The sequence below is a fragment of the Arvicanthis niloticus genome, chromosome 4 (genome assembly GCF_011762505.2).
Source record: "Arvicanthis niloticus isolate mArvNil1 chromosome 4, mArvNil1.pat.X, whole genome shotgun sequence".
Lineage (NCBI taxonomy): Eukaryota > Metazoa > Chordata > Mammalia > Rodentia > Muridae > Arvicanthis > Arvicanthis niloticus.
In genome coordinates, this window is record NC_047661.1 from 123,031,783 (window position 1) to 123,043,077 (window position 11,295).

The 11,295-nt window shown below is 36.3% G+C and overlaps 1 protein-coding gene across 5 annotated transcripts in view; it reads left to right on the forward strand.

The window, feature by feature from the left end:
- Positions 1-8,842, forward strand: part of Ttll7 (tubulin tyrosine ligase like 7) — a 124,339-nt gene extending 115,497 nt beyond the window's left edge. For 3 of the 5 annotated variants that reach the window (XM_076933356.1, XM_034500155.2, XM_076933355.1), the window contains one exon: positions 4,440-8,842. In XM_076933356.1, coding sequence (XP_076789471.1) covers positions 4,440-4,560 — 121 coding nt within the window. In that variant the 3' untranslated portion in view covers positions 4,561-8,842. Of the gene's footprint in view, positions 1-784; positions 859-4,439 lie in introns of all 5 variants that reach the window. The other 2 variants (XM_076933357.1, XM_076933354.1) reach the window with 2 other exon arrangements.
- Positions 8,843-11,295: the final 2,453 nt, after the last annotated feature.

An 11,295-nucleotide genomic window follows, 5' to 3' on the forward strand; every position in this document is an offset into this window, starting at 1 on the left:
CCTCAATATGTAGCAGAGGATGGCCTTGTTTGCATCAATGGGAGAAGAGTTCCTTGGTCCTTTGAAGGCTCGATGCCCAGTGTAGGGGAATTTGAGGGCAAGGAGGCAGGAATGGATGGGTGAGGAAACACCCTTATTGAAGTATGGGAGGGGAGATAGGATAGGTGTTTTGCAGGGGCCGGGGTGGGGGCACCAGTAAAGGGGATAACATTTAAAATGTAAATTAAAAAATCGAACAAAAAAAGAAAAAAAATGCCAACATAAAATTCATAGGTAAATGGATAGAACAAGAAAAAAAAAAATCCTGAGCAAAGCAACCTAGACCCTCAAAGACAGATACTGTATCTTTTCCTTTTATGTGGATGCTAGCTTCAAGCCTTTGGATACAAAGGCTTTTGTGGTACAATTCAAATAACCACAGTGCTTAGGTACCTAGTAAGGGAGTAAGGAAGAAAAGAGAATCTCCCCAAAATAGTCTTTTATAAGTGTTTGGCACTAAACTTAGGGCTTGGTGTGTGCCAATTAAGTTTTCTCACCAGTGAGTTCCTGAACCCAAGCTGAGGAGAAGAGAAACCAAGAAATTAGTAAGTGTAGAGTTTTGTTTTGGGATAGTGGCAGGATTCTAGACTTGCAGGTGGTTCTATAAGATTAATATACTTAACATACTGAATTTTATATCCAAAGCGATAAAAAAATTATTTCTATGTCACAAAATTTCAAGACAGTAAGAAAAGTCCTCTAAAGCACAGGGCACATAGTCTGTTGAATTTTATTTACCCTGCAGTCCTCAAACCAGGAATCTGGGTTCACCTGAAGGAGTTCAGGGGTCCTTATCCTACTACAGAGAGATGCTGGAAGGTGAGTGTCACATGTTCAAAGTGAATTCCCTATCAGTTTTGGATTGATTAGTATTCTGGGGATCACCAGAATTAGCAATAAGATAGCATATAAAGTTCTATACCAGTTTGGAGTTTTAAAAGCATGCATCCTCCGTCTACCTGGTGGGCATGCAAGGATGATCACACCTTGCTCTACAAATGAAGAGTATGGCTCTGGTGTGAACTGAATGAAGATGCTCTGATGTCCTGCTCTTGGGTACCGGTTAGCTATGAGTTATTTTGGTAAAGCGAGAAATAAGCTAAGATAAAAGCTGTAAACATCTTTGTATTTTTGGTGCTTATCTGAACTCTTCAGATATAGTCTATAAATTCACTTCCTAGAGACAGCCTTCCTGCCTTAAAAAAATCAAATTGTATTATTTAACTCTAATGCAAAGAACAATTTAAAAGTAATCTTTGCAGTTCAGCTACTGTGGAGTCTCCCAGGAGATATTAGAGGAGAATTTAAGGCAAATAACTCTTGCAGTTCTCCATAGTGCATTGCAATACCCAGGGCACTTGCTTTAGGTAAGCAGTGTTTTTGCAGTGTAATTTCATCTGCTTTTTCAAGTTCGTGATGCACTTCTATTTTTTTCAAGTCCAAAAGAACAGTTTCTTAGTAACTTTCGCTTCTATTAAAAAGTTGGGGTTTGTGGTATATACACCAACACTGTTCTTCCCTGGGCATTTCATTACTTCCCGTTTCTGGAAGCACATGATAATTGCATACAAGTTTTATAATGACAAGTGTCTGGAATTGTCATGACCAAGGTGTTCCGTCCCGGACAGCAGCAATCCCAATAGATGTGCAGGGAGGGCTCTGAAACTATCAAGTCCCTTCACTAGCTATGTGACCAGAGGAAAGACATTTGACCCTGTGTGCTTCATAAAGTTTATTCATCCTTAAAATGTTGTTACCCATGACATTTACTTAGATAATTGTTATTTGAATTAGATACATTAATATTTATAAAGAAATTAGAAGTGTTAGCCCACTACTTTAATAATTGTTTAGTATATAATAAATTACCTAGGATCCTGTACTTTGTGATTTTATATTTATTTTTTTCATGTGCTAAGTAGAGCTTTTGTAAGGCTAGCTGTGGTATCTCAGCTCCCAGGAAGCGGAGGGCAGGAACACCATGGGTTCCAGAGCTAGTGAGAGGCATTAGAAAAACATTTTTGTGAATGCTGTTGATGTGTCAGTAGCACTGATTTATTGGAAACTAAAGTTTTAATTGGAGTGTTGTCAAAATGGTTCAGTGGATAAAATGTTTGCCACACAACCATGAAGACCTGAATTTAGATCCCCAGAGCCCACACAGAAACAAAAACTCTGCAGGTGTAATGGCCACCTGTAATCCCAGAACCCAGGAGATAGAGGACATCTGTGACAAGCTGTCTAGCTTGTGAGCTGGAGAGGTTCAGCACGAGACCCCCATCTCAGTGAGTAAAGTGAAAAGTGATGGAGAGAAACAACTGACATCAACTCAGGACCGCCATGCTCATGCCCAGGCGACCATATATATGCGTGCACGTGTGCGCGCATGCACACAAACACACACAGAGGCATGCATGCATGCATGATGCACACACGCACTCACACACACACATGCATGTGCACACATGCATGTAAAGTAAAAGTTGGTATAAGTTGTAGTTTACTGCATCATTCCTGATGCATTTTTCAGAGGCTAGAGTAGCTCCAACCAGTGTTGACTAGTGAAGGTTGATCAAGCACCTTATTTTGCACCTTGCCCTACATAAGAAGGGAAGCTATTTTTTTTTTTTATGGCAAAACATATCAGATTAATCATTAAGACATCACCAGCTCTTGACATCATAATTAATCCATATAAATTATCCTAGTGATATTAAGAAAATAATTTATATAATCTGTGATGTGAGAAATCAGTTGTTTCATTATTCATCACCCATTCTGGAATTTTGATTGAATTTAGTTTGTTGTGTATTATTTCACTGCTCTATTAACTTAATGATTGGAGCAATTATTTATAGTTTGTGATATTAGGTAACAGATTTAGTAGGTATTATTATTCATGATGAAATAATGTTTATGGATATTATGGAAAATTCTATTTTAATCTGAATGCTGTTTGCAGTTTGATTATAATGAATTCTTTTCTTTCTCTAAGATTCATAAGAAACAACTGTAAATTTATTTTCCATTAATATAGATGTATCATATTTCTCACATTGTTGTACACAGAACAGCCAGCTGACAGCTCTTGCCCCTCATTATGTTTTTTATCTGTTCATTTATGATATTGTCTCTAGAGGATTCCAGTGTCCAGCGAAAGAAATGAAACAGTGGATACTCCCCTGCCATTTGTTTATTTTCCCAAGACCACAGCTAATTCCTGGTCTTCTGTTGTCACATCTGTGATTGAAAATTTATCATGCATATCTTTGTTTTGACTTTACATTGTTCAAGTCATTACAATAACTTTGTCTTTGGATGCTATGGTTAATTTCCATATACATACATATATGTGTTAAATTCCCTATCTATCTATCTATCTATCTATCTATCTATCTATCTATCTATCTATCTATTATCTATCTATCTATCTATTATCTATCTATCTATCTATCTATCTATCTATCTATCTATCTATCTATCTATCTATGGATTTCCTTGGCCATTCATCTCCTGCCCTAGAGATTAGACTGGCAAAACTCCTATCAAGGTTTCACAGGAGAAGATGATATGGATACACAACTTATATGTAATTCACAATCTTCAAGGCTTGGCATTAAACAAAAAAAAACATGGTTTAGTTTCTTGGCCAATGGGACCTGAATTGGCATAAATTTACTTACAGTCTTTATTATTAATATAGTGAATATTCATATTTTATTGTGTAAAAATTAATGTTAGCATCCTGATGGAGTTGTCACACAGTATATATACTATCCTGTCTTTCTAAAGTCACAAAGTGGGAAAAAAAATCACATAGTCAGAAATATATTTGGCTGCATGGTTACATATAACTTGAAACCATAAGCATTGACTTGTCTAAGAATACGAAGTTTTGACTTAAGAATGTTTTAGATGTACTTTAGTCGTGATGAATCAGTGATACATTGTACAGTTAGGCTCCATGGCTCTATACCTTTGAAACAAACGCTACTGTTAATGTGGCTTGCCAAGTTCTCCATGACAATCATTAGCAAAAGGCTCAAGATGCCAAAATGTCTGCTTCTGTATCACATGTTTTAAAGAGATATTTTCTTGGCTCCACATGATGCTTTCACATACTAACAGTGAATTGTTACCATGAAACAGTAAACCATGGCAAGATGCGTGAATTCACTGAGGAGAGCATGTCATATGATCCTAAGTTTATGTGTTTGTATCTGTGTGTTCAACTTGCTGAAGTTCAACCTTAGGATGAAATGTTTTGTATGAATTGTATCATTGTGATAGCGACAGTTTTCAGATGAGACGGGTAAATAATTAGTTGTACAATCCTTTCTTGAGGGATGTTGACATTAAAGTTTTTGCAATGACCTAATTTTTTTAACTGCCTTTTTTAGGTATTTGCTACCAGGAAGTACCCAATTCCTCATGAGGTCACCACTGTACAACATGAAATATAATTCACCCGGAATGACTCGCTCCAATGTTTTGTTTACGTCCCGATACGGCCGTTTGTGAAGGAAGATTACCCTGGGCTGTGCATAATAGCAATTCATTTATTTCCTCCAGTTGAACCTTAAGGAAGCGACCCTTATATGCTGTTTTATGTATATATATTTATGTCATATAAGTGTGTGAAGTACATACACACACATGCACTCAAGTAACATATAAATATATATATTTATTATATGTAAGAAGAATTAGCAGAAAACTGAATATAAGATTTAACCTTTCTGGAACTGTAATAAACCATGTTAAAGTTGTTTTACACAAATATGCAAATGTGTAGAATTTGCTAGGTTTATAATTAATTACTTCCTACTAGAAATGTTATTTTTGCTGCAGAATTCATCCTGAAGATCCCATCACGGTGTTATAAATTATTTTCTAGATAATAGGGCTTTTGACTTGAGGAAACACTGATAGTATCTTACTACTTCTCTAACTATTAGTAGTTATTTAACAGTGAAACATAAGACTTAGACACCTGGGGCTGGCTTGACTATAGGATTAGGATAAAACGGGTTTGTTGTTACTATAGCACACTGTAAAGTACTAGAAAATATCCCAGCCTGACTCTCCATTTTGCTCCTCTTTATGGGAATGTAGCTGCTTGTTCTAGTGTACATTTTCAATAAAGATCTGGTGAGATCATGGAATCATGCAAAAATGGGAGGCAATCCAGTGGGTTAAGAATAAAATGTAAACATGCTTTAATTTGACTTTTCATGGGGAGTCCCATAGAGAAACAAGACAATGGCAGTGACATAAACTTTGGTGTGTGACTCCTATGTCACTTTTCTTTGGAAAGTATATCACTGATGGGCTTAAGTCTCTCAGCGTTGAGACCAATTTACCTCGCAAAGTCCAATAACAGTAGTTTCCCATTTCACCTCAGAAAAGAATCCAAAGACTCTGAAGAGAAGACTCCAGTGAGCCCAGGTCACTGTTCATTGGTGTAATCTGGGGGGAGTCTTTATTCAGAGTTCAGTGTGAAGCTGTCTTCCTGTCCAGAGGCTTCATGCTTGTGTTTCAGAGCAGCACGCCCCATTCTCCATCGTCTTCCCTGCCATCTGGAAACCAGTGTATGCTCTCGGTTTTCCATACAAATAGAGACCATGCCCAATGGATTTTTGGACTCAGAAAATACAATATTTGCCGAAACTTTCCTCCAGTGGTTTTACCAACACATGTTAAGTTTTTGCAAAACTCAGAATATTTGTCACCTTCTCATATTTTTACGTCTGTTTCCCGTAAATGAAGAAGGGACTCCAACACAGCAAGAGGTCATTCGGCCTGGTCTCATTCAAAGCTGGATAGGTAGTGACCCAAAGATGTAAGATTTAAGTATTTTGCTTTAAAAACTACCTTTGGAGATAATACTTTTTACTATAATATTCATTTTTTACACACATTACTGGCAGCTACTTATGGCTTCTTTATGGCTGCCAACTCACACGCATTCCAGCAGAGACTTTTCTTACTGGAAACATCCCACAGAATTTTGTCTCATGTGTTTGAAAGAGATTAAAGTCTCCAGATAAAGAAGATACGTGTAGTATTTAGGAGTCCGTATTTTGGATTCTTCAACATGGCATATAGAGTATGCCATGAATAAATGATGCAAATACTGGAACACTTCAGAATCTTTATGTGAATAATAAACAAATCAGCCCCCTTCAGGCTTTATTTGTAGCCATATTTGTTTTTAATTCATGATTTAAAAATCATAGAGGAATAAAAGAAAAAGACATAAAAATCATGGATATGTCACTTAAAATGATTGGTAAGTGATACCAACCTAGTTTGTTGGCCATCCACTTTGTGTGTCTTAAATCACAAATGATCATTTAGTCAGATAGAATATATACTCTGAAACTTCTATCAGGTACTAGGAAGAAATTTTCATTAAAAAAGCGGATGGGGGAGGCCCACATTAGGAATTCTCACCCTAGAAACATATATTAAAAGCTAAGAGTAATTGTAAATACATAGAACTGCCAAGCATTTGTGAAAAAACATTATTTCCTTATCTACCCAAACAAGGCCTTATTTTGAGCACTAGAATTTCATAGCCTACATTTTCCTGTTGGTGCAAGTTGGCTAGGATAAAGTTGTGCAGAAAGCCATGTGCTCATTATTTACGTGCATTACCTGGTGTGCTGTGGACTGTGGTTGTCATAGCACCGTCCCCTAATGAGCAGCCACGAGAAGACGTGATAATGAGCCGTGGAAGTCTCAGGAGGCCGTAGACAGGTATTAGAGGCATAAAATATTCCTTAGTTTTTGTTATCCATTTCTTATGCATATGCTTAAAACATATCTGCAGTAGAGACAGTATACATCTCTCTTTAATAGAAGAGAAGAGAAAGAAAACTCCAGAAGCTAGTTAATCTCACCAGGGTTCTTTTTTCTTTCTTAGAATGGATTTTGGTTTACCTACAGGGAAGGGGTAAGTGCAGACCTGCAGTATAGACTGCTGTTTGGTTCATCGCCAGGTTGAAATGCATCCCCAAACTAATATAGGGATGATCCCCCTATTGTCTAAGTAGTAACTTGCTTGTTTTGTGTCTTCACCTATGAACAGAACCTAAAGGGACAGTTTAGTTTTCACTTTAGTAAGCCAGCCTTGAAGGTTTGAATTTGTTAAAAGACACTGTCGCAGTATGAACATAAAGTTGTAGATGGAGCACAAGGCGAAGCGGCTCTGCTGTCTGTAAGATGCAAAGCTTTGCCTAAACTAGATCCAAGTTTTTGTTACTCATCTCTAAAGTTCAAACCAAGCCAAAACCAAAGCCCTTTCTTTCTTTCACCTAATATTTATGCATACATAGAGAATAAGTGCCTCGTAGACATCAAGAAAATGATTTCTTTCAAATTATCTTGTTAGTTTGGAAAGTAGATCAGATCGCAGTCACGCTGATTTGAAATTTTAGATATTTCAATAGAAATTTAATGCTTTCTTCCTTACCATGTCAATGTTATCCTGTGTAAACATTATCTTCCAATTTAGACATATGCAATACACACTATTCAAAGATACCAAAAGATAGCTGCATACATGACATTACTTAATCTCCCATCAAGCATTTATTCATTCTTAAATATATATTCTTCTAAAAATAGCAAATACCTCAAAAGTGACAGAAAATTCCTTCCTTCTCTATTTAGAAATTGCTAGTTTACATTCCAAATCTCATGTACTTGGTTAGGCATTAATCCACAATAAAAATATAACTATAGAATTAATGTTCTTGTAACCTGGTGGTGTTTGGACATTTGCTTTTCTCTTTAAATTGAGAGCTTTAAGTGTAAAGGGCCATGTTATCTACATATTAATTATTAGGTATTTAATTGTTTTGAACTAATGTTGGCTTGTAAGTAAATGAAAACTGTAGAAATATATTCATAAAGCAAATGATTCCTCCTACTGCTTTCTCTCTCTCCTGTTCTCCTTCAAATTCACTTTGAAGCTTTAGCTGTGCGTGGACAAAGTAAAGAAAAGAGAGAAATATTGCCTTTTGAACACTGGTCTTCCTTGAATTTTTATAGTAATGTGTTTTTACTGGAACAACAATAAAACTTGGATGAAATATTGGCTCACTTCTGTTTGCCGAGAACTTTCAGAACAAGGTTGATGTCTATACGCCTAAAACACACAGTGTCTGTCCATGTGAAATGAGATGCACTTGAATGGTTGGTCCTGCCACAGAAATCGATGTTGAAACGGCACCTGTTGAGATTGCTTCTATATTTGAGGGTCTGCCATGAGGTAGTATATGGTGTATTGGAAGAAATTTACCCAGGTAATCCACTGTGATACTAAGAGAGGTGTGTCACCTAAGAATATCTGTAAAAGTCTTCTGCTTTATCACCACCAATGAACTTGAAAGCTCTTGCTTTGACAAACACATCACTCAACAGACTAATTGTTTCTAAATTAGTAAGAAGGCTTGCCTTTGAAAAGTGGTCAGATAATTATTCTATTTCCTTCAAAAGCTATCAGCCATTTTTGGTCCATGAGTTCATATAACAACTGCTCTATTCTACACACTATAGCATCTGAATTTTAGTGGAGTCTGAATGTAAAGGTGAGAGAATGTATTTGCTAACATGAATCATGGGTCAAATTTATCCCCGTGTGCTTTGCTTCCTGTATACGAATGCAAATGTTACAAAGATCCGCTTGAAATGTCAACAAAGTGTGCGGTTGGCATCGCCATGGCATGCTCTCCCTTGTAACACCTGTATGGTGAAACTACTTCAATTACTATAATAAAAACATCGACATGAGAAACCTATGGTATGTCATCATTTGGCTTGGTTTTACACATATCTGCACACACAATACTGATTTCAGTAATAGAAGAGATGGGCAACCAATTAAGCAAATTGAACTGAGCTTTCAATTTGACAAAGGCATTTTCACGGTAATTTTTTTTTTCTTCTGCTGCTGTGTATTCTAGGGGATAGGGCCACCTGCTGTTAAAAGTCAGGTCAAGGAAGTAAAATTGTCAGCTTCTCTCCATTGGATGGGAAGATGGGAAGACAGTGCTCTAAAAGTCAGCAGCAACAGTTTAATGTGATTACATAGTAATTATATTATTTCAGGCATGAATTTTATGTTTTAGGAATCTATGATTTTATCATTTGCTAGCAATATTCAAAGTGTCAGAATGGACATTTTGTCTTGTTGCTGCTCATTGCATTGCTCTTTGAGATGTTCATAACAAATTTGGGATGGTTTCCCTTCATTTGTTTGATTTGCTGGAGAAGAAACTCAAAGCCCCATGTACAGTTGGGAAAGAATCCACATTGACTTATACCCTTAGACCAGATGGATTTTCTTTAATGAAGGATTCAGGCAGGTAGTAATTTAACACAGACATGCTTTGACTTCTCTTATTGACAACCACATGGTATTATGTACATGTGTTTATGAATGTGTGCTTTTGTGTATGTGCATGTATATGTGTAAATATGTGTGTACATATGTGCATGTGTATGTATATGTGTATGTGTGCTTATGTATGTGTGTATAAGTGTATTGTATGTATATGTATGTATATGTGTGTATATGTGTATATATGTGTGTATATGTTTGTATGTGTGTATATGTGTGTGTATATGTGTATGTATATATGTATAGGTATATGTGTATGTGTGTATATGTGTATATGTGTATATATGTGTATATGTGTATGTGTATATATGTGTGTATATGTGTGTATAGTGTATATGTGTGTATATGTTTGTATGTGTGTATATGTGTGTGTATATATGTATATATGTGAATATGTGTATATGTGTATGTGTATATATGTGCATGTGTGTATATATGTGTATATGTGTACATGTGTATATGTGTATGTGTATATACGTGTGTGTATATGTGTGTATATGTGTGTATAGTGTATATGTGTATATGTGTATATGTGTATGAGTTTGCCCACACTCTTATGTTGCAGACACTGGAAGGGGTGTTCATCATTCTTTTTCATCTATTCCATGAGACAGGTTATCTCAAACATCATTTAGCAGATTTTTTTTTTTTTTTTTTTTTTTTTTTTTTTTTTTTTTTTTTTTTTTTTTTTTAGCTAGGCTCCCTGGCCAGCAAGTCTAAGGGATCATCCTGTCTCTTCTACTTCTGTTTCCTTCAAAAGAGTTGGGGTTAAGGTATACAGGCCGTGTTCAGCTTTTGTGGAGGTGTAACAAATCTGAACTTAGATCCCCATAGTTGTACAGGAAGTCATCCTATCCATTGGGCCCTTCTCTCCCCAGCCCCCAAAGTTGACTTTGAAAATACATTTAAAAATCAATACTAATTTTATAAAAAAATTTATAAAATATTTTTTTAGGGATGGAAAAAGATGATGCCAACGTGTGTTGCTTAGTATCTGCCTGTTTTTGTCAAAGAAAGCATCATGTATCAAACCACATAAAATTCACAAATATAATTCAGTTTTATTAAAGGTCAAAAATCTTTAATTGCAAAATAAAATATCCTGAAATAATTTATGATATTAGAAAACTAAATGTATCATATTCAAAATGAAATGAACCTTAAGATCTTTTATCAGTGATACAACAAGTTTAAACTAATCTGGAGAGAGCTTTTAGTCATTATTCCTATACACATACAGAGGGTGGTGGCAACAGTGTTTATCACCTTGGTGTGACAAAACTGGAGAAAATAGTGAGTGCAAAAGTCAGACGTATGTACAACAGTCTAGACCTAAGATGATGGAGAAGGGGCAGTGGGAGAGCAGGTCAGAGGCACAGTGCTCACCTCACACCAGTGAGTCCCTGCATGCAGTCTGCCACGGCAAAAACAAACCAGACAAAGTCCCAGGAATTGGGGTTGGGGGTGGGGAAGAGCCTAGAATATGCTCTGGTTCTACACCAAGCTCACCAGGGTATCTTGTGCTGCCCTGCATTTTCCAAAACTAGTCTTCTATTAAGACAACTTTGAAAAAGACCTAAACCAATCTATGCACTAGTAAATAATCAAGACAAGTGTATCCCAGTAAACAATGATGCTATGTTTACAGGCATGGAGAGTCAGAACTGGTGCAAGAAATTTATTAGACCTTTTCACTTGAGATTTGGCCATTTACAGAGCCCATTTAAACCTGATTTTCAAGAGTGGTGGCTTGAATCCAGCAAGCATGGCCAGAAATAAAATAAGCTTCATGGTACACAAGAATCTGGCAAGACAATTGAACATAACTGTGATGTGTTAAGTAAAAT